At 54.3% G+C, this 23,739-nt stretch overlaps 1 protein-coding gene across 2 annotated transcripts in view; it reads right to left on the bottom strand.

The window, feature by feature from the left end:
• The window catches only part of SULT4A1 (sulfotransferase family 4A member 1), a 30,888-nt gene extending 7,396 nt beyond the window's left edge, over positions 1-23,492 (bottom strand). The window contains exons 1-5 of one of the 2 annotated variants that reach the window (XM_066255841.1): positions 23,248-23,492; positions 7,369-7,499; positions 6,021-6,101; positions 5,283-5,409; positions 1,288-1,382 (exon numbers count right to left, since the gene is read on the bottom strand). In XM_066255841.1, coding sequence (XP_066111938.1) covers positions 1,288-1,382; positions 5,283-5,409; positions 6,021-6,101; positions 7,369-7,499; positions 23,248-23,416 — 603 coding nt within the window. In that variant the 5' untranslated portion in view covers positions 23,417-23,492. The remainder of the gene's footprint in view (positions 1-1,287; positions 1,383-5,282; positions 5,410-6,020; positions 6,102-7,368; positions 7,500-23,247) is intronic. The other variant, XM_066255831.1, reaches the window with a different exon arrangement.
• Between the last annotated feature and the right edge of the window lie 247 nt (positions 23,493-23,739).

Here is a 23,739-nt window from a genome sequence, read left to right as displayed (position 1 = left end):
AATTGGTTATCAAACAAACATGATTTTAATAAAACTGTAACTTGAACTAATTTCATTTTTTGAAAAAATCTCACTCTCGGGAGACAGTGAGCATAAAAAAAACTCACCACTCAACGGGTTAATACTCAAGTAACGGTTTAAGGTACTCACTGCTGAGTTCATGGAAGCTCCAGGAAGAATCCGCCAGCCCAGCTGGCCCTGCAGGGGTGTGTGCAGCTGGACGGGCCAAGGGCTCCCCTTCCACCCTGGGCCAGTGCATGGACGTGGCATCCCCACTCCCGTGTACGCCCAACGAAAGCGCACTGTGTCCACTGAGACACAGGAGTGCTCACAGCACTTACTCATAACTACCCCAAAATGGGAACATCCAAACGCCCAGCAGCGCTGAGTGGGTAAGCTGCCATTCCCCTGCTACACAGAAACAGGAAAGGACACGCCTCGCCGCCCCAGCACGGCCAATGGCCAGACACCAAAGTATAGGTCACGTGACTCCACTTATGGAAGTTCAAAGCGAGCAGAGCTAGCCACAGAGAGGGAGGGCGGACTGTGGTGACCTCTGGGAAGCGGGAGTCAGCAGGAACAAGCTGCAGTGCTCTAAATCCTGACCTGGACCTGAGTGGCAGTTACACAGTTAAAAATGAAGGTCTCTAATCCGCCTAGGAGCTCCTGCAGGTGAGGTGTCCCATGAAGTGGAACCCCTAACTCCAGTCCCCACCTCTGACTGCCTTCACCCAGCCATCCTCCTCCAGGCCCTAGCTCCCACCGGGCTGCTCGGAGGCAGAAACGGTCAGCCACGGTCGCTAGCAGCCCTGTCTGTTCAGCACAGTGACAAGGCTATGACTGAGCACAAGCTCCCTCACTCACAGACCAGCCCTCCCGCAGTCCTCAACGCCCCTCTACCTGCGCTCCAGCCCCCATCAAGTCTGCACCTTAGCCCTTGGCCGCGAGCTGGTCACCTGTGTATGGAGAGGGTGCTGGGTAGCAGCGAGGTGGGTCTGGCTGCTGCTCCACTTACAACAAACAGGCTCCTTAAAGCCCTACCTGCTGCTCAACCCAGAGGCTGCCCTGCGCTGGGGCAGGGTCCGATGTACCAGCATGGGCCTAGGGGGTGTGAAGGGGGGTGGCAAATCTGGGCATACTCTGAGGCCCAGGTCGGGGGGCTTGAGGACACTCCAGTTAGCCCCACCATAGTGTCTACAGAAGAGCAGGCTCCACACCCCAGCCCCACCCCACCCTACATGCTCTCCTGCATCAGGAGCTGCAGCCCGGGCCCTCCACAGCACTCACCCGGTGCATATCTTCGTACTTGAGGAAGAGCACGTTGGAGTCTGTGCGGTGCTCCCAGAATTCCTGCACGTGCTCGAACCAGGAGCCATAGCCCACTGTAGAGACAAGGGGACCAGGGAATAACACATCACAGGGAGGAACCATGAAAACAGGGGCTGGGTTGGCTCCTTGCCTTCCAGAGGGCTCCCTCCTGCTGCCTGGGGCTATGATTCAGGAAGGAAAAAACAAGTTCTTGGCTGGGGTGAGGAAAGAGCCCCACAGATGAGCGTCTTCTGAAATCCCACATTGCCTCCCTCTCAGCCTGTCTCTCTTGCAAAAAAGTCCTCAGCCCTGTCCCTTCCCCACCTTCTGGATGCCTTGAGGCCTCTGCTCACCTGGGGCATGGATGGTCCCCAGCAACCGTGAGTCTCTGTATTTAACAAATGGTCACTGAAACAAAAATAATGCCCAAAGTAACTGGGACACAGGGCCAGTCAGTTTGTGAGCACGGTGCAATGGGGTGCAGGAGATTAGGGGATCCCAGCAAAGGGCCCGCCTGGCCAGGAATGACTGAACCCCTCCCGTCCACCAACGCTAGTCTGCCATCTTGCCAGCAGGTGGCAGCACATCAGCAGCCTGCCACCACAGTGTGGAAAGGGCCCTGAGGGATCCTGGTGTCAATCAGGAGTCAGAGGTCGCTGAGGGGTGGGCCCCAAGAAGCAGGTCACAGCAGAAAGGCCCTCCTCAGGCCAACCAGGCCTGGCCTCGCCCCACGCTACATGAGGCATGAGTGGGGGCTCTGGAAGAGGAGGGCCAAATGGGCAGACATGAATGGAAAGAGCAGGGATTCTGCCAAAGGCCTTGTTTGTGACTGAGGCCAGTCCCCTCACCCCTGATGGGCCCTGGTGCCCAATCCTCAGTACCCTTCCTACAACCAGCTGGCCAGCTCCTGCTGCCCCTGCACACCAGGAGGACACTCACACACAGGGCAGGCCTCAAACACAGGCCAACCACTGCCTGCTTTAGAGAGGACGAAGGGGAGAGCAGAGAAGGGAGCGACAGCCACCCACGGCCAGGCTAACGGCCATCGGGCCCAAGAGGAGAACCCAAGTCGGGACCATGGTCGGTAACCAGGGCCCTGGGCAGAGTAGGAGCCACATCCATGAACATGGAGCATAAGAAAATCTCTTGCTCAAGAGAAAACTTACAGCCTGACCAGGCGGTGGCGCAGTGGATAGAGCGTTGGACTGGGATGCAGAAGACCCAGGTTCGAAACCCTGAGGTCACCAGCTTGAGCGCGGGCTCATCTGGTTTGAGCAAAAGCTCACCAGCTTGGACCCAAGGTCGCTGGCTCGAGCAAGGGGTTACTTGGTTTGCTGAAGGCCCATGGTCAAAATTCAAAATTTTCACATATGAGATAGCAATCAATGAACAACTAAGGTGTTGTAACGCCCAACAAAAAACTAATGATTGATGCTTCTCATCTCTTCGTTCCTGTCTGTCCCTGTCTATCCATCTCTGACTCTCTCTCTCTCTCTCTCTCTCTCTGTTAAAAAATAAAAAGAGAAAGAAAACTTGCAGAACAGACAATAGATGACCACTGGGGATGACATAAAGCTGGACAGAAAGGGTGACCAGCAACCATGAGGACAGCGGTCACTGCACATGGGAACAGCATGTGCCTGCAAGTCTGAGCCCTGGTGATGGACAGCTGCAGAGAGGGTGTGGACCTTACTGGTGGAACGGTGCTGTCACACTCGGATGCACCATTCTGGGAAGGGCACTGCCCGCTTCTCCTTCTCTGAGAGTCCCTCTGTGCTGAGAGGTGCACGTACTTATCCACGAGAATTACTGGGCGAGTAACAGGAGTGATCCTGCCCTAGAGCACAGCTCCTCCACCTGTTCTGTCAGTGAATCCTCTGACCCTGTTCTCTCAGTAAACAGTGTAAGTTCACTGCCCCACACCCGCACCTTATTATTCAAAATTTTCAGGACCATGGACAGAGAAGAGCAGGCAAGGGGCACTGGCTGAGAACACAGAAACTAAAGGGAACTTGTGGGACCATGCAAAGTGTCCATGGCCTTGAACTTCAGTGCTGGACACTGCTGAGACATTCAAAACACGGGCAGGCCTACTCTGGGATTAAATGCTCCAACCCCTACACCACGTGGCAATTTGAACTTGCTAGACACCTGCGATTTGTGGCAGTACTGACGCCACAGAGGTAACTGCTTCTATAGAAGCAGGGGTGCATGCTGGGACTTAAAAACATACTTTGGCCCTGACCGGTTGGCTCAGTGGTAGAGCATCGGCCTGGCGTGCAGAAGTCCCAGGTTCGATTCCCGGCCAGGGCACACAGGAGAAGCGCCCATCTGCTTCTCCACCCCTCCCCCTCTCCTTCCTCTCTGTCTTTCTCTTCCCCTCCCGCAGCTGAGGCTCCATTGGAGCAAAGATGGCCCGGGCGCTGGGGATGGCTCCTTGGCCTCTGCCCCAGGCGCTGGAGTGGCTCTGGTCGTGGCAGAGCAACGCCCCAGAGGGGCAGAGCATCGCCCCCTGGTGGGCAGAGCGTCGCCCCCTGGTGAGCGTGCCGGGTGGATCCCGTTCGGGCGCATGCGGGAGTCTGTCTGACTGTCTCTCCCCGTTTCCAGCTTCGGAAAAATACAATAAATAAATAAATAAATAAATAAATAAAATAAGTAAAAAACAAAAACAAAAACATACTTTGGGAACTAGGAGAGCAGTTTGTCCCAAATGCCTGGAAGATCATGAGGGGCCTAACAGAGAGTGGGCAGGCTGGGAGGGAGCCTGGATGGAGAGCCTCTAGCAAGCTGCAGGGGCCTTTGGGTGCAGTGGCCGTGGCCCTCCTCTGGGCCCCTCCTCCCCTGAGCGCATCTCCCTCTCTGCCCCGGCACAGCTGGAGCAGACTCAGTGGCAGGGCGCCGAGCGGTTCCAGGCCTGCAGACATGGCCACACGAGCATCCGTGCACAAGGGGGGGAATGTACTTGGACCAGGCTGGGGAGGCAGCTCCAGCTCAGCTGCCCCGAGCTCCATCTACACTTGGGGCACCATGTTCCTGGGTGCTCCCTATACACTGATCCCAATCTCACCACATAATCTCCCTGCAGAACCTGGGCGGGGCTGGGCAATGGACAATGAGGCTGAGCATTACTAGAGCTGGGAAGTAAAATAGGAATGGGATTTTCAGACTTGGTTACAAAATAGTCTCGGTGTAGATTTAGTTCAAGTACGGATATGATCCATTTCAAAACTCTTGGGTGTAAACTCTGAACTGCCCACTTGTGGTCCAGCACGGGCACCCAGAGAAGCCAAGACTGGCAAGGGGGGAGCCACTGCAGGTAAGGGGAACAGAAGTGAAGACCTGCTGACCCTCTGCCAAGGGGACAGCTTCCTCCCTGGGCCCCGTGCAGCAGGGGTGACGTGACCCACCACTCCCTTGGGGAGGGGACATATGGAGGGACCCTGGCACACTCACTCCCAGTTCACCTTTCTCCCCTGAGAACTAGCTTCTTGCACAGAGCACTGCCGTCAGCTCCCCCAAAGTGTACCCTACCCTAGGTCACATGGGTCTGGGGCTGGGGGCTAAGCCCACCTGATGCTCAAGCCTAGATGAGGCCCACAGGGCTCTCACAGAAAGCCAGAGCCTGCACTTGGCCTCTGTCGCCAATAACAAAGACATCGGGACCTCTGTTTTCACTGTTCAGAACCCAGGCAAGAAGAGAGATGTTTCTAACGGGAACTTCTCAGAACCCCAAACGTGGTAAGAGAGAAAGGCTTATAAGCAGGACGCCTGCTCTGCTGCACACAGCTACAGCCTCGTACGAGCTTCCTACTGTCCCTCAGCCCCAGCCTGCTCAGCAGGAAGTGGGAAAGCAGGCCGACCCGCGGGGTGATGATCGGAACTAAAGCAATGTTGGGCAAAGCGGCAGCGCACACCAGTGCTGGATGAACAACGGGCATCGCTGCCGTGATGTCCACACAGGCGGACACACTCACACTTGTCGTTCATGAACCGCCGGCAGAACTCCTGGAAGGTGCCTCGGTAGCTCATCGTGCGCAGGGAGCGGTGGAACTGGTAATAGGACACCACCAGGTCCTTGGGGTTCCGAGCCATGTATATGACCTGTGGGAGCAGGGAAGGAAGGAGGGACAGACAGGAGGGATGGGTTAGTCACTGATCCTCTGGCCCAGGCAGGCTGCCCTGTGCAGGCCACAGATCCACACCCCTCTCCTACCCGTACCTTGGCCCCGTTCCCAACATCACAGCCAGCCCCTCACACCCTGCGGCCAAATGTGTTTCGCTATTACTCTGTCTGGGTAGAGATGCGATCTTGTCTCCACAAGAGCATCTGCTAGGACGATTTCTTGAGCATTTTACTATAACTCTGTCATCCAGCTTGACTTTAATATCAACGGAAGGCAAAAAAATTCTGGCCTTGATACTCATGAGAAGTGTGGTCCTCATAACCCTCATGCAGTTGAGGAAATGGGAAACATCAGCCTTGAATCCTTGGCCTTAAATGGGCATTGGATAAACTTGGGCTGGTCAAGTCCAAGTTCAACTATGGAAAACCCCAGATTAGGAACATGACTAAAATGCTAGCGATACAGGCTCCAGCAGGGGTGGATGGCCAGGAGTCTCACTACACACTAGGTTCTCTGGAGATGGGTGAGGGTGACAGACCAGCGTTTGTACTTGTAGGAACCCAGCCCGGGAAAGGAGCAGGGAATTACCTTGGAATCGCCATTGTGGAGATCGGAGGGCAGGAAGCGGTAGGGGAGGTGGCTTTTGATGAGGCGGGGAGACGTCAGTTCCTGCAGCAGGGCCAGGGGAGAGGCGTTCAGAGGACACGCGGGTCTCAGGGCCTGTCTAGTGGGGGCCAGGAGGAGCAGGTCTCGGAAGATTGGGACCAGCACTCCACCTGAGGTATATGACCACACTCTAGGCTGAGCCCTGGGCCAGACATGAGCAAGATGCAGACCTGTCCTCGGACACCCACAGCCTGAGTCAGCCTGTCACAGTCACCCAGGGTCTGCCCAGGGAACCAGGATAGGCCTTGAAGAACCGCAGAGGAAGCATGAAGCACAAGGCACAGAGGAGCTGCTAGATTCTCAATCATCTCAGCACTCAGGCCTTCTTGCAGCTCCTGAAAGGTGAAGGCCATTTGGCCAGGGTTCAGGGGTCAGCACTCCTGTCCCTCTGCTCCAACTCTGTCAGCTCCTCTGTTCTTTCAGGACCTTACTCATTGTCCCCACTGCTGTGTCCAGTCCCACTTCACTCCGTCTGGCACCGGTCACAAGTAACCACCATGCCACCTTTAGTCAGCCTCCCTCCCTAGATTATCAGCTCTGTGAGTGCCACGACTATTGTCACCGAGTCCTTGGCTGTACCCCGATGCCAAGAGCGGTGCTGGCCTGCAGTGGGTACCCAGTGCAGCTGCACAGATGGGCTAAGTGGGTGGGTGAACGGAGGCTGGATCCACAGCCACACAAGCGAGGTAAGCAGCCGGGTAGACAGTAGAAGTCAGCTGCAAAGACCGGTTCACACAGGAATTGGACTTCATGTTGAGAGCAATGACACGCATGCTCAGCTGGTGGACAACGCACAGGCAGTCCACACCAGAAATGAGACCAGCACAGTGCAAGAAGGGGTAGAGGGGCGGGGCGGAGAGAAAACTGCAGATACACCTGAGCACAGAACAGAGGGGACTCTGGGTTGCTTATTTCATTCCTGACACCAAATATTTGGTGCAAATGCATCCTACCCAGCTCCCCTGACAGATGGGGTAAACCACAAGGAGACAGAAGTTCAGCTGAGCCCCTTACCCCCTGACCCCCCACTCCTGGCATCTGCCTCCTTTCCACCTTGAAGTCACCCATTGTCACCAGCCAATCCGATTCCAAGGTCACTGTCACAGGATCAGTCCTGTATCTCCCCTGGATACCTGGGGTACCAGGAGCTCTCTGCTATTCCTTTGCCCACAAGGTCCCCCAAACCCCTCAGAGGCACTGTCACTTGGGTGTAACAGCAGAAACACTCCAAAGGGATTGCAGGGGCTGAGAGCCCACCAGCTCGGAGTACCTTGATGATGTCCAGGCCTGGCTGCGGGTACTCCAGGACTGGGAGCTGCTCATCGATATTCATGAGGCCAATTTCATCGGGGTCGGCGCCCTGGCTCACCAGGTAGACCACCTCCTGCAGCAAGCTCGTGCCTGGAGGGAAAAGGCCCCGGGAAGGGACGCTCAGAGGAGGCCCAAGGCCGACCCCCACTCAGGTCAGCACCTGCACCCAAGAAGTAGGCTGCAGGGCCATGTGGGGGGGCCCACATGCTTGGAGTCTAGGGGAAGAACACTGGCCTGGGCACAAGACTCTGGCCTGAATCCCACCCTGTGGTGACCGTGGGTAAGCTGGCCTTTCTGAGCTCCCATTTTCTCAGTGTGAAACAAGGGCAGGCAATGTTTCTCAGGGCTGTCATGAGCAATAAACAGGACACACTGTGCCATATCCCCCAAGGGGTCCACTGCTGTAGTAAGTGGATGATTCCTCAGGCTTCCAGAAGCTCAACTTTTCATACACCCAGCGTGATGAGGGTCCAGTTGAAGCACTCGCCAACTATCTACAGTAATTACTTACAATGAAATCTCTGCCTTCCCAGTACCCCTACAGCTAAACACAGGTACGCCTGTAATCCAAGAAATCTCCTAGGTATACACCCAAGACAAACCTACAGACAGGTCCCAGGACAGTCCTGGCCGTGCTGCTCAGAATAGTCAAACCTTGGAAACAACGGCAGTCATTAACGCTACTAGAATGAGTAAGTTGTGGCACTCAGACAGCAGCCACCAGAAGCAGTGAGCCCTGAACTACCGCTGCACTCAGTGGGCTGAATCCCAGACACAGTGTTCGGCAAAGTCAGCCCCACCCCAGAGGCCACCAATTATATGATTTTTCTGTTCCTATTTAAATTAAGCTCCAAAATGGGCAAATCTGAGCTATTGTGACCGAGGTGGGACCTATTGACCAACAGCCCTCCTCCCAGCTCACCCCATGGGCTGCCCCAGCAGCATGGCTTGGGCAGGTCCCCCACCTGAGCCTGAGGACGGCCTCCAGGTACATTTCATACACAGGCTCCATGCTTCCCACTGCTCATACATCAGGGTCTGGCTGTCCCACAGCATCGCAAGGCAGGCCAGCCCCCTGGAGTGCAGGCAGACCCTCCTTGGATATTCGCCTAGGGTCTTCCCTCTGCTGGACACCCCTCTACTCATCATCCTGTCAAGTCCTCTCCATCAAGAAGTTGGGCTTCCCGCCTGACCAGGTGGTGGCGCAGTGGACAGAGCGTCGGACTGGGATGTGGAGGACCCAGGTTCAAGACCCCAAGGTCACCAGCTTGAGCATGGGCTCATCTGGTTTGAACAAGGCTCACCAGCTTGAGCCCAAGGTCGCTGGCTTGAGCAAGGGGTCACTTGCTCTGCTGGAGCCTCCCGGTCAAGGCACATATGAGAAAGCAATCAATGAACAACTACAGTGCCACAACAAAAAACTGATGCTTCTCATCTCTCTCCCTTCCTGTCTGTCTGTTCCTATCTGTCCCTCTATCTCTGTCACCAAAAATAAATAGATAGATAGATAGATAGATAGATAGATAAAAACACAGAAACTAAAATAGGAAACAAATTTTAAAAAATAAAATAAAAGTTGAGCTTACCTAATGCCCCCAACATCCCCACAAGACCCATTCTGTCCCAGCATCACACCCGCTCCTCTGGGAGGCTGACAAACATGCAATCATGACATGATCACCACACGTGACAATCACCACACGTGACATGGACTGTCTCACTCTCTGAGGCAGCAGCATGCCCATCTCACTCACCCCGCACCCCAGGCTCGGCACACAGCAGGTGCTCTAACATCTCAGCATTTGCTGCAGGAAGGAAGAGCAGCAGCTGAGCCTGGACACGGGTGTGCTGCCAAGGGCAAAGCTGGTGAGCACCTAGGGCCAGGCAGACACCCACGTAGAGGCAGCAGGCAGCCCCTGAGAGAAGGGTGGCTACATCCCAGCATGGATGCTAGATCGCTGCACCTCCTCCAGACCCTGGTGTGTACACCAAGCATTCAAGCTTCCAGCTCCAGGTCACCAGGGAGCCCAGGACCGTCTCCCCCCACCTCTCACTCTGGTCCCTCTCTTCTGCCGGCTCCTCATCTGTGCACCCTGAAAACACTGACCACCTGGAGTAAATTCAGCCACTCTCTTAGAGGGCCTCCCACAGTCCCACCCCCAAGGCCAGATCCACATCTACCCCCCCCCCACACACACACACACGTCTATCTGAACGCCTGGTGCCCACTGCCCCCCCCCCAGGACCAAGCCAGCTCTGTCACAGCCTGCCTTCCTGCACCTGCCTTCTTGCCCCCACCTGCCTCGCAGCAAACAGCCCCCCACCTCGGGCAGCTGCTCTAACCAAACAGTGACTCACCTTCCTCACCCTCACACCTCCACAAATGGCTGGTTCTACTATCACGTGAGCACAGAGGGAAACCTCCCATCTGTGACTCCAGGAGAGCCCCCCCCCAGTTCTCTGCTCTGCCCAGCTCACCCCAACCCTGGCCTACTCTCTAGAAAGCAGCAAGAACAAGGACACTAGATCACACTCCTGTCCACCGAAGGCCCTCCGTCTCCTCAGAGCAGTGGTCGGCAAACTCATTAGTCAACAGAGCCAAATATCAACAGTACAATGACTGAAATTTCTTTTGAGAGCCAAATTTTTTAAACTTAAACCATACAGGTAGGTACATTCCTTATCGAGGTAGCGCCTGCACGTGGTACTTTGTGGAAGAGCCACACTCGAGGGGCCAAAGAGCCACATGTGGCTCACAAGCCGCAGATTGCCAACCAGGGCCTCAGAGGAAAGGAAGGTCTTGACCATGGCCCGCACACCCGGCCGCCTGGCTCCAGGCTCCCACACCTCTCTGACTGACTCCTTCATCCACTGAGCTCCTACCAGCCTCCCTGCCAGTCAGAGTATGCTGTTTGCATCAGCTGGTCCCCTGCCTGAAGCCCTTTCCTCTTTTCCGTGGGTCCTTCAGGTGTGAGTGCTCCCTGACCAGACACATAACTAACAGTCCCACCCTTCACCCTTCCCTCTGCCCCCAACAGCCCAGGAATGACCTGCACATTCCTTTATTCTGAATGCACGAACACAGCCTGGGTGCTGAGTAATCAGAAAGGGATGTGTTAATCAAGGAAGACTTCCTGGAGAAGGCAGCTTTGGAGTAAAGGCTCTGAAGGAAGAAAGTGGTGCTGTGACTGTTCATTTCAAACAGACAGAACTTCTGCTCATTAACCATAGGAGCCTCCCACTAACCTGAGAAGTGAGGACCATCACTCCATTTACGGATGAGGCTTCTGAGGTCCAAGTGGGCTGGGTGCAAGGTCACAGAACCCATCTGTGGCCCCACCCTATTCCTCCTCAGGAGGAACCCGTCCATCCAGCAGCTCGGCAGCTGCACTGGGGGTTCCATGCGCTCAGAAATGGACTGTGGGCAGAGTTCCCAAAATGGGCTTCTCCCGGTGCCATTTTCGGGACCTATTTTTAGTGCTTCCGACCCCCACCCCCGCAGCCTCCACAGGCAATGGGCCAAACCAACTTTCTCTGCACATTAACATCAACTTAAATCAATATCAGCTCATCAATTCCATAGCCCCATCCTCGCCTCCATTAAACATCTGTGCCGGAAGACCAGCCTCGTGAGAGCCTGAAGGAAGCTCTCCCCCTGACCGCCCACCAGCCTGTCCTTAGTGGCCCTCGCTCCAGCCCCTCCAAGTCTATTTCCTGGCTCAGCAGCTCCCAGCTTTCTTCTGCAGCTCTCAGTGGACCCAACAGGACACTGCATGCCTGCCCGGCACCAGGGGACAGAAGCAGGGTCACACAGGACAAGTGGAGCAAGCAGTCCCTACCTCCCTAGGCCAGCAGGAAAGATGTGGCAAACTAACTGGTCACAGAAAAGACTAACTCAAGATGATGACGACAGCCACACTGACCGGTCACTACAGGGTTCCAAACGCTTTTCTAAGCACCTTAACTGAAGGCCCAGCACAGGCTTTGCAGTCACACCAACCTGGTTCTGCAAGGGTTTCCGCCCGGCCCCAGCTGTGTCCAGACCTCCCCGCTCGTCTCTCCTCTCCATGCTCACTGCCCACTCTAGTTCCCATCCACACAGGTGGCATCCTTGCAGGTTAGCCTGAGCATCCACTCTCCTGGCTGCCATGGCCACCAAACCCCTGTGCTCTCACCCAGCGGGGCCGCAGCACTTTCTGCCTGAAAGACTGGAAACTGAGAGGATGAACACAGCCTTCTACCACCCTGAGTGCCTGGCACCAAACGTGGCAGCAGCACCCATTTCCCACACCGGGACTCCCATGGAAGCCACACCCCAGGTAGCAGGTGACAGCTAGGGCAGCATACACAAGGTAGAGGGAGGTTCTACAAGCATGTTCTGTACGAAGGTGGAGACAGAAGGTAAGAGTTTAGATTACTAGTCCAACGTCACAGGAAGGGGGTGCTCCATCTGGAGTGGGAGCCCAAGGATGGGATTCCCCACTGCCATAGGCCTCCCCAGCACGCCCGGTGGAGCAGGGGGACGCGAAGGACAGAGAAGCCCGTGTGAGGCCCTGCGGGTAGCCTACAGGGCAGGTGGGGGGCACAGTGGCCAGAGCCGTGCGGGGTGTCCTTCCACTCCTACAGCCCCCCGCCTGGACGTGATACACAAAAGCAGACGGGGCAGAGCAAAGCCTCAGCACCCCAACCATCCCCCTGCAGTCTGAATCCTGAGGGGAGGTGGGCACAGGAGGGGACACCACGCAGGAAGCCTGACTCCCAGCAAATCCAAGGTGAGGCAGAGGAGAGCCAGGCTCTCCAGGTGAAACTGGGGAGGGCTGGGGAGGGCTGGCAGGGCCGCCTCACTGGGGAGCAACACGCCCATGCTCGCAAGTCAAATGGCTGCGATCATTCAGCCACGGGAGAGCTTCTGCTGACACCAGGAAATCCCTCCCGTGTGGGGGGAATGAATGCTGACACGTCCTCTCCACTGAGACCCGCTGGCCTTCTGAGGGCAGTCCTAAGGAATCTGGGGCCTGGCCTGTCACTAGGATGGAGAGAGCCGGGCAGAATTTCATTCCACTCAGTCTCTGGGGAGAGAGGAAGCGGCACTCTCAGGTCAGAATCCATGGAACTATGCTCCCAACCACCTGGATCCTGGGACTGGAATTAGAATTTTTATTTTCATTTTATTATTAACCAAAGACACACATGCCCCTACTTTAAATAATCAGAGTACCAGAAGACTTGTGACAGAAAAATCCAGTGACCTCCCACACTCAATCCCACTCTGAGGAAAAATTATTTTTTTAACAGAGACAGAGAGAGAGTCAGAGAGAAGGATAGACAGACAGGAATGGAGAGAGGTGAGAAGCATCAATCAGTTTTTCCTTGCAACACCTTAGTTGTTCATTGATTGCTTTCTCATACGTGCCTTGACCACGGGCCTTCGGCAGAGTAACCCTTGCTTGAGCCAGCGACCTTGGGTCCAAGCTGGTGAGCTTTTGCTTAAACCAGATGAGCCCACGCTCAAGCTGGCGACCTTGGGGTCTCGAACCTGGGTCCTTCCGCATCCCAGTCCGACGCTCTATCCACTGTGCCACCGCCTGGTCAGGCTAGGAAATTCTTGATTCTTCTCTTACCTCAAATTTTGAATGGGCTTAGAGAGTTATTTCACAATCTATACCTTTTCAATAGTCTGCTGATTGTCAAGTAAAGAAAATGAAGACCTCACCAAGTTCTCACACACAAGCTTCCCTCCTTTCAATGCCATCATAGCTTCTCTCCACCTCCCTCTCCCCTTCTCTCTCTCTTTCCCTCTCATAGCCAGTGGCTTGGTCTGAGCGTCAGCCGCAGGTGCTGAAGATAGCTCAGTTGGTTCAAGCATTGTCCCCAGACAGGGGTTGCCAGCAACCCTTTGGTTGCTTCCTAATCGTGACAACTGAGACCTCCTGACAACAAGCATTCATTTCTACCTATTGTTGGTCTTCCGCTCAAAGTACACTACGTAATGATTACACTTTCTTTCTTGCACAAGATTTTGCGGGGGCCCCCCACCACCACATCCAGAGTAAATAACTGCCTTTGTTTGCTTCTTCAGTTTTCTACATAGCTACTAATAATTCTTCCCCCAACTTTGTAGCATACCCTCTCAGTATGGCCACACACACAGGGCGCTCTCTCTTAATTCTCTTTATTTCTCAGGGATGTGCCCCCTCCATGCTGTCCTCCTAGGATCTCCCTCTTCCTGGAGGCACCCTGTCCTTGAAGTGTGCACCCCTCTTTGGCAGTGGGACCCACCCTTTGGTTGCTTCCTAATCATGACAACTGAGACCTCCTACAACAAGCATTCATTTCTACTTCACATGTAACTAGTAGTTTAGCTGGGTATAGAAGTCCAGTTTGGGGAGCCTTTTTCCTCAGAACTTTGAAAACACTGTTCCCATCTTCCAGCTGCCGCTGCTGTGCTGAGATTCTAAGATGCTGGCTCCCAGCTCTTTGAACATGGCCCTTTTTTATTTCATTAAAAATGGCTCTATTGGCCCTGGCCGGTTGGCTCAGCGGTAGAGCGTCGGCCTGGCGTGTGGGGGACCCGGGTTCGATTCCCGGCCAGGGCACATAGGGAAGCGCCCATTTGCTTCTCCACCCCCACCCCCTCCTTCCTCTCTGTCTCTCTCTTCCCCTCCCGCAGCCAAGGCTCCATTGGAGCAAAGATGGCCCGGGCGCTGGGGATGGCTCCTTGGCCTCTGCCCCAGGCGCTAGAGTGGCTCTGGTCGCGGCAGAGCGCGACGCCCCAGAGGGGCAGAGCATCGCCCCCTGGTGGGCAGAGCGTCGCCCCTGGTGGGCGTGCCGGGTGGATCCCGGTCGGGCGCATGCGGGAGTCTGTCTGACTGTCTCTCCCCGTTTCCAGCTTCAGAAAAAAATACAAAAAAAAAAAAGGCTCTATTTATTCTCTGTATAGTCATTTTCTGCTCCTCCACCAAACATCTGACATTTCCAAGATGGTAGCAGCTTTGGAAATTTTATTTTTTAAATTAATTAATTTAGACAATTAATTTTAACAGGGTGACACTGGTCAATCAGAGTACAAAGATTTAGAGAAATGGCCCATTTTTCTCTAGAAGCTTTGAGATCTTCCCTTTATCTCAGTTTTGAAATTTCACATGCTTCATTCAGTGAAGCAATGGTCTTCTACTCCATTGCTGTGCCAGACACTCAGGGGTTCTCTAACTCATGTCCCTGAACTCTGAGTTCTGAAAATCCTGGTTTCAATAATCCTCTCTCTTCCATACTCCCTCTTCTGTCTTTCTGACTGTGAGATCTTTCCATTTTATCTTTTGCTCCTATTTGCTATCATTTTGTAAGCCCTGGCTGGTTGGCTCATTGAATAGAGTGCTGGCCTGGCATGTGGACATCCTGGGTTCAATCCCTGGGCACACATGAGAAGTGACCACCTGCTTCTCTCCACCTCCCTCTCCCCGTCTCTCTCTCTTTCCCTCTCATAGCCAGTGGCTTGGTCTGAGCGTCAGCCGCAGATACTGAAGATAGCTCAGTTGGTTCAAGCATTGTCCCCAGATGGGGGTTGCCAGGTGGATCCTGGTCAGGGAGCATGCAGGAGTCTGCCTCACTATCTCCCTTCCTCTCACTTAAAAAGAAAAAAAAAATTTGTTCTACTTCCTGGGATATTTCCACCACTTGACCATCTAAACCTCACAAGTGAGTTTTTAAAATTCCAGCTACCATACTTGTAATCCCCACAAGGAGTTCCTTCATGATCTCTGCTGCTTCTTTCTGGCTAGCTGCTCTCTTCCATGAAAGCAGAGCTGTCTGCACTCTCTGAGGACATCATGCAGAGTTAGGGCTGCAGGTGGCATTTTGGGTTTTTTTAAGTTGTCTTCTACTCTGTAAACTGTCTTTCACTCTTCCAAGCTCCTTCTTCTGCTTTTTGTTCTTTTTATGCAGGTTATCTGTACTTGATGCTGGCAACTCAAAGATCTGGTGACCTTGAGTCCATCCACAGGTAAAAGGAATGGCTGGATGCAGGCGTCTGTGGTGAGCAAGGCTTGCTGACTACAGGGCTTTGTGTGTCTGGGAAAGCAGCTCAGCCCTGGTGCTCCCACAGCTGAGATGAGAGGTGCTATCTGCAAATATTCATAGGTCTCTTCTTTTTCTCCAGACAAGATGCCTCCACTCTTTGCCCTATAGGACCACAAGCATCCTGGGATCCAAGTAGTGGAAGGAGCGGAGGACCTCCCTTTTGAGAATGTAGTTTTCACATGATCCCATTTCTGATATGGCACCGTATTCTTGCCAACAGCTGTGCTCGGCATCTCTAAATCCACAGCCTCTCTGCATCAACTTCCCCAAAGAAACCTGTCATTGCAACATTCTCCTGTTTTTAAGCTTCCCCACCATGGCTGCCACCCTCTGGGTGCCAGGTGCATCCAATCCCTGGAGCCCTGCAGCGAGAACTGATGTAGGCACCCGCCACCTGCCCCTCTGCAGCACTCAAGTTCTCCACCCGCTGAGCCAGTTAATGCTCAGTTACTACATCTGATCTTCCAAAACTCGGCGGGCATCACTAATCTACAGTCACCACCTCTCCTCCTCTTAGGGGGTTCAGAGCTTTCGACTCCTTGGCTGGCATGTGGTGAGGTTTTACGAGGAAGCAGAGATGAGCATGTGTTCGATCTTCCTCAATCAATCAAATGTGCCCCACGAGGCATTCCAGAGTCACAGGACACCAATGTGTTACCATCAGGGCCTGGCCAGCTCCCTCAGAAACAGCAAGAGCTGAGCATTTAGAGATGCAGCCCAACAGAGCTGTCCCAGACCATCCAGGGCCCAGGGCTCCAGCAGGCCCCTCGTAGGGGTGGGGCTTGCTCTCCCAACAGACACTGTGAAGACTCCCAGAACAGGAAAGAGCAGAGGTGATCTACCTTTGGTTAAGCACCCGTCCCGCCCTAGGAGGTTTCACATATGCTGTTAAGATATCTCTCAAGATCACCTCTTGGCCCTGGCCAGTTGGCTCAGTGGTAGAGTGTCAGCCTGGCGTGTGGATGTCTCAGGTTCAATTCCTGGTCTGCACACAGGAGAGGCAACCATCTGCTTCTCCACCTCTCCCCCTCCTCTTCCCTTTCATCTCCCTCTCTCTTCCCATCCGCAGCCACGGCTCAGCTGGTTCAAGTGAGTTGGCCTCGGGCACTGAGGATGGCTCCTTGGCCGATACGCTAAGAAGAGCTCAGTTACTGAGCATGGCCTCAGATTGGCAAAGCATTGCCCCCTGTTGGGCTTGCCTGGTGGATCCCAGTCAGGGCACATGCAGGAGTCTATCTCTCTGCCTCCTCTCTTTTCCTTGAATTAAAAAAAAAAAAAAATCACCTCTTGATTATCTATCCAAACAACCCCACAATATGCACAAGGACATGGACCTTAGAGGACAAGTGTGGTTCAGGCACACGGCTGAAAATGGATGGGGAATCAAGGCGAGAAGCCCAAACGGCTTTACATGCAGGTGCCCAGTGGTCACCCCAATAATAGCCAAGTCAAGCACTCAGTGTCGCAAGCAGGGGATGTCACAGGAACTCACGCAGCCATTTCCTCCTTTGATTCTCACAAACCCGGATGGCTACTTTCATTGCATTTCACATATGGAGAAGCAGACTCTGAGATTAACTGCCCAAAGCCACAGATCTGGTGGGCCAGGACCCCAAGCTCTGACTCCAGTACTGGAGTATTTTCATACACACACACACACACACTCACACACCCCTCACAAAGTAAAACCAAGGCCATGAACCATGGGCTCTCACTTCCAGGCTAAAGGTCTAACCCTAGCCCCACTAGATTAGGGATGGAGCAAGGATGAGTCACAGAAAGTGGCTGGAACCTCCTTGACCCACAAAATGGGAGCTGAGCATCCAGGCCTGGGCTCTGGGAAACAAGCATGGCCGCACCGCAGTTGCCCGCCCCCAGCTCTGGGCCTGCTGGACAGAGGGGAAACCTGGTCACTGAGCAGAGACTTTGGCGTGCCCACTCCACAGCCAGCTGGCAAGGCCACCCATCCGCAGACAACTCTGGCCTGCCACCATCCCTGTCTGGTGAGGCCCACGAGACTGAGGCCCAGATTCCCAGCCTAGCTCTGGAGAGCCTGAAACAGTCACCGTGCCACTGGCCCTCAGGGTCCTCAGGGTGAAATTCTCTGGGGCTTTGATGTGGGTTCCTGGGATCACAGATGTGGACACACTGACCAGGAAAACGTTGTCTGTGCTGTTAGGCTCACCTGGGCTCTACCCCCAACACCTGAGTCAGTTTCTTCTGAGGCCTCGGTTCCTAACCTGAAAAGGGGTCTTTTTTGCAGTGAAGCTGTGAGGATGACAGGCCACAGGATGAAGAGAAACCCTCTCCCCTCCTGGTCTGCTCTGAGGCTTGAGGAGGACCAAGGCTGACTTTAGGGGGTCTTCCCCATCACCCAGTCCATACCCTGCCCCTGGGGGTGGTGGGGGTGGGGGGATCACCCTGGAATGAGTAGACCCCAGCTCATTCCAGGCTAAGCTGTGTCTCATGTCAGCCATCTGTGTGCCAGAGAGCACTCACGAAGCCCAAGCCGGGGTCCCTGGATCTCCAACCCCTCTGGAAATAACTTGAACTTCCAGAAAACTCCAATAAATCTGCAAACATGCTGTAGGGAGGCTCCTACCTCCCAGTGGGCCCTTTTCTTGCCCTAATGCACTCCAGAAGCCCATGCTGGGACCCCACTCCCTGCTGACACTGTCCCACACTCCAGAAGCTGCAGACACACCCAGTGACAAGACATGGAAGCAGGGCTGCCTCGGCCAGGGTGCAGAGAGCCGGGGGGAGCACAGAAAGGCCGGAGAGACTACAGAAACTCGCCGGACTCAAGCCTGTCAGGGAGCTGAAGTCGCAAGACAGCAGCTGGCTGCAAATCCCGAAAGGCAGGCCCTTCCAGAGAGACAGAGCTCAGGAGGAGGAGGAGCCAGGCACAGTGCAAGTAGGAAGGAAGGATTCAGACAGCATTTTCACAACAGCAACGACTGCAGACTTGCAGAGCTGACACAGAGTGCTGGACCCAAACAGATTCTTCTCTGCAGCCCTGCACAGGTACCCACAAGGGACTTGCTCAGTGCCACGGCTGCGGGAAAGGGAAAAGGCCGTGCCAGGACCACTACTCTCTATGGGAAAATACTTGAAGCTCCTATGGAAGGGGGAGGGCAAACCTGTCCCCTTCCCAAATCCTTCATTCTGGTGAAAACCCAACATAGCTAGAAAATGGGTAAAAATTCTGTCCTTGAGAGAGAGGCAGGAAGTCATCCCTGGGCTATGTCAGAGACCCTAAACTCAGGAAGAGGGATGGGAAACTCTTTCCTGCATAAGACCCACCATCAAGGCAGAGCTGGCTGTCACTCAGGAGAAGCAGGGCCACTGAGAAAGCCTCACCTAAGGCTGCATCTGGAGCAGATGACAGGATGTCCTCATGAAAACCTCTCCTCTCCAAGCTAGTAAATTGGAGCAACAAGTAGTAGTGGTCCACCCCTGGGGGTGGGGGGCAAGGGTGTGGGGAGACACCACTCTTAAGGTTCAAACCAAAAGATGCAGGTGGGCAGGAACACCAAGGAAAGACCTTCAGGAAACTCAGCCCCCATACAAAGCACAAGGTGAAGAAGCTATAGGAACTGAAACCAATGGCCACTCAATTGATCAGAGCAACAGCAGAACCCAAATGCAGCCCAACTCTTGCCAGACTGACTCACCTCGCACACCAAAGGCCTGGCCAGAACGAACAAGCCCATTTCTAAGCATAAACATGACCGACCTCCATCTCTAATGTCTGCACACCATATCCAGCATTCAATCTAAGAGCACTACTCATTTAAAAAGGCAATGAAGGCCTGACCTGTGGCAGCGCAGTGGGATAAAGCGTCGACCTGGAAGTGCTGAGGTTGCCGGTTCAAAACCCTGGGCTTGCCTGGTCAAGGCACATATGGGAGTTGATGCTTCCAGCTCCTCCCCCCTTCTATCTCTCTGTCTCTCCTCTCTCTCTCTCTCTCTCTCTCTCTCTCTCTGTCTCTCCCTATCCTCTCTAAAATGAATAAAAAAATATATATATATATAAAGGCAATGAAAAACAATAACAACAGCCCACTGTTAGATAACAAAACAGTCAACAGACTCAGAATTTAATCTGATTAACACGCTAAAGGATCTCTTGGAAAAGGTGAATGTGACATGCATGAACACATGGGATATTTCAGGAGAGAGATTGAAACTGGAAGACAAAATACTAGAGGAAAAGGAAGTCATGGAAACAGATCTAGAATGCTTCTGATGGGCTCACAGACCTGACACAGTGGAAGGGAGAATCAGTTAACCCCCCGATTGGTCAACAGAAATTGTAACTGGAATCTCAAAAGGCAAAAGAAAAAAGAAGAAATATTTGAAGAGATTATAATGGCTAAGAGTTTTCCCAAAATAATGAAAGGCATCAAACCACAGATCCAGGAAGTTCAGAAAAACTCAAGTAAGGTAAGTATCCCCACCAGGAAAAATATGTACATATACCTAGACATACCATATTAAGTGATAGAAATCAATGATAAAGAAAAGTCTTGAAAGCAGCCAGAGGGAAAAAAAGACCCATTTCACAGAAGGACCAAAGAATCACAGCAACTTCTATTCAGATAACACGCAAGCCAGAAGACAACTTGTGCTTAGCATATACCTGATACGAGGAGCCCTGACTCAGCATCTCCCTGATCCTCACAGCCGCCCATCGGGCAGTGAGGTCGTCTCTCCTACCCCTGTAGAAACCACAGCTCACAGGGTTTTGTCATTTGCTAGGGTCACCCAGGTGGCAAGCAGCAAAGCTACATTCAAATCCAAGTCCTCTGGTTCCAAAACCAGGCTCTTGATCTCTAAGCACTGGTGCCTCCCACAGACCCATGCCTGGTGGGGAAGGGAGACGGGGAAGGAAAGGGAAAAGAAGTATGAACTGGGTTACCTGCAGTCCACCTGCTGAGGCCTCAGTGTAACGACAAAAACCTTAAAATCCCTAAGTGGCCTTGGACTTCCAGTGTCATAAAGCACACAGAAAGAAGGCATGATCCCGCCTCCTTCTTGGGATCTGACTCTGGCAGCCCTAGCAACTTCACAAAGGCAACAAGGCATCCGAGAGACAGGGTAGAGAGGTCTCAGCCTCGTGGACTAACATGGCAGAGCACCTGCCACATGGGGCTCAGTAAGTGGCCAATTAACTATGCGTAAAGCATTCCGGGTCCCATTCCAAACTGTGACTGGCCTCTGTTCAAAGTAACAGCCCTTCAAAGAATCTGGGAGCTGGGAGCCACCTCAGCAACCCTGTGACCCTGCGGTCTGAACTCTGGATTACACAGCAGGGGAAACAGACTTTCGGACTCAGCCAAGGGCAACCACTTGTGAGAACCGGATCCTGACCCCAGACCAGCTCTTCCTGCTATCTAGCTGTCACTGGGGATGACTTCCAAGTCCTTTTCTCTCTGGTTGAGAGTCTTCAGGGCAGACTTCTTAAGGGGACCAATTCTTCATTCCCCTTGATCATGTCACATAATGGACATCACAGGGAATGGGGGGGGGGGAGCCTTCAGTAGCACGGGTTTAAGCCAGTGCACTTACTCTGCCACTGCCACATCCCCAGGATGCATGAGAAGGATGGGCTGGGACAAAGCTACAAACCAGGAAAAAAGCAACAAAGAAACAGCAAACACTGGCCTCCACAATACCCACAGCTCTGCCCCTCCTTTACTCCCGGACTCTGTCACCTCAGCCCAGCCTCAGTCTCGCTGCATGAGCGTGGGCAAAGCACTTAACCTCCCAGATCCTGTTTTCCCCATCTGGGACATGGGAGTCAACGCTGCCCCCCTCACAGAGCTTTGGGGAGAAGGTGCTGGGATGGCAGACACACGGGGCTTTGTGAGCTACAAAGCTCAGAGCACGGCAGGTTACTGATGCTACACGCTCCCGGTGTACACACAGTTCTAACAGATAGTCCTCGGGTTGCCCAATCTGAGGTATAAAAGAAAAAAGCAGGCAGGGCGCAGACACAGAAACAGTAAGAGTCTGGAAAGAACCTAAGGGCTGAGGGACTCACATAAGAGTCTTGAGGCCACTGCTGGGTTTTCAGTAACCAAGGGAAAGAGCCATGTGTTTACTCTCCTTGTAAAAAGGTGTGCTCTTATCTGCTTGGAAAGAATCAAGTTATAAACAAGATGTAAGTTTTGGTTATCTAGAAAACTTCCTTAAACCAACACCTCATTCCCACCCAGGTGCCCAGAAAGGCCCCTGCTGCCAGGCCCCACTAGGTCCCCAAGGCCGGCCCCCTCTAAATCATCCCGTGCACGCCCCCAGTACACAGCTTTCCAAGTGAGCCCCAGGGCTGCGCCTCCTCCACCCCTTCCAGCTTCTTCTCCCTCCATCTCCTCACTGTGAAATGGATGTAGCAACACAGAAACAAAATCCCTCATTGGCAACTCCAAAATCCCAGAGAACTCCCCAAACCAAGTGTTTCACAATTCATTTGGAGGGAAACCCTGTCCTGAACCGTAGACCAAAATGAGGCAATTTTTAGCCATTACAGATCCCACTTAATGTTCGGTTCAGGTTGGGGTTCACACAGATGTAACATCTATGGCTCTAAAATCTGAAAAGTTCCAAATTCCCACCCAACGGCTGGGTGAGCGGCTGCGGGCTTCAGGGGAAGGAAAGTCCCTGGCCACAGCAATGTGCCACCTCCTTCCTTCCTCTCTCCCCAAGGGCAGGGTAATACTTCCAGACTTCTCTTCTCCAAGCTACCCCCACCAGCACAACTCTCCAACCCTCCACCGACAGCCACTTCCACAACCTTCCTCAGAGGAATTGGGGCTAGCTGTTGGGTGGTTGGGACCCCACACAGCTCTTACAGCCACCTCCCTCCCTCCCTGCTGGTCAGATATGACCTCCAGGCCCGCCACCTTCTCTATCACGCAGACACATTGCACAGTCTGGATCCAGACGTCTCCTTCCCTCTCCAGTACCATGGCAGCAAGGGAAACCTGAAGGTACATTAGAAGAGCAAGGAAGCTGCCTCTCTCCTGACAAACCCCCGGAGAGACACTGCAGGATAATCCCTTACATCAGATCCTGAACACACACTGGCCTGGTTTGAGATTCCAGCTCTGCCACTCGTCAGCCCAAGGTCAAGCCACTTCTCTCTGAGCCTCAGTGCCTACATTGTAAATGGGTTGTCATGAAAATGACCTCAGCTAATGCTGGGAAATGTGGCTGCCCCAGGGTCTTGCCTGACACCTGGGTGATGGAGGCGGCCCTGAAGCAAGGGAACACAGGGCACACACTCTAGGCTTAGCTGGTCCCATCCCCCACTGGGAGTTCACACAGGAAAGAAGGGAGTACACAGTCCCGATGCCCGTTTCATCTCCCTTCCCAGATGATCACCAGGGCTTTGCACTCATCAATCGGGTCCAGGAACAGAGAGGTTAAGTGACTGCCCAAGGTCACACAGCCAGCAGGGTAATGGGAGGGAAAGCAGGAAGCCGTGCGGCCCTGGGTCTGTCCTCCTGGCAGCTCCAGCCGAACATGCTCCATCCCTATGGGATGCTGTCCAACCTCCAACCTTGGCCACCGGGTTCCACCTCCGAAGGTCTCCGACTTTAGTTTGCCCAAACGAGGGCCGACCCCCCCCCCCCTACAGGATTGCGGGCACAAGATGGGTGGAGGGTGCCGTGGCCAGGGGTCGCTGACTGGAAGCCGGCTGCAGCGTCTACGCCGGAGCACCGCAGAGCGGGCGGGGCGGGGTCTGCGCGGAGCTCACCAGACTTAGGGTAGGTGACGATCCACACGTCGCTGGGCCGCACCGGGAAGTTGGCGATCTCCTCCATCTTCCCACGGCAGAAGGGCGGCAGCCGCACGCCGTGGAATTCGAAGTACTTGCTCTCGAACTCGCCCGGGGTGCTGGGGGTCTCGGCCTCGCTCTCCGCCATGCCGCCGCCGCCACAGCCTCGGCCCCGGAGCCGCGCCGCCCGCTGCAGCCCGCCGCCGCCCGCCCCGCGCCGCACCGCGCCCGCACCCCGCACGCGCCCACGTCCGCCGCCCAGCTGCCGCGCCGCGCTCCGCAGGCGTGACGTCACGGCGCCGCCTCGCCCAGAAGGCGTGAGACTGCGCTCCGCCGGTATGACGTCATGGCCCCGCCCGCCGGCCGCGGCACCGCCTGCCCTCCGCAGATGTGACGTCGTGAGGCCTTGGGGTCCGCCCCGCGTCGCAGCCGGCCGCCAGTACCCACCCCAGGCGAGGACCCCTGTCTGTC

The sequence above is a fragment of the Saccopteryx bilineata genome, chromosome 1, assembly GCF_036850765.1.
Source record: "Saccopteryx bilineata isolate mSacBil1 chromosome 1, mSacBil1_pri_phased_curated, whole genome shotgun sequence".
NCBI lineage: Eukaryota > Metazoa > Chordata > Mammalia > Chiroptera > Emballonuridae > Saccopteryx > Saccopteryx bilineata.
This window is presented reverse-complemented; position numbering and strand designations above follow the sequence as displayed.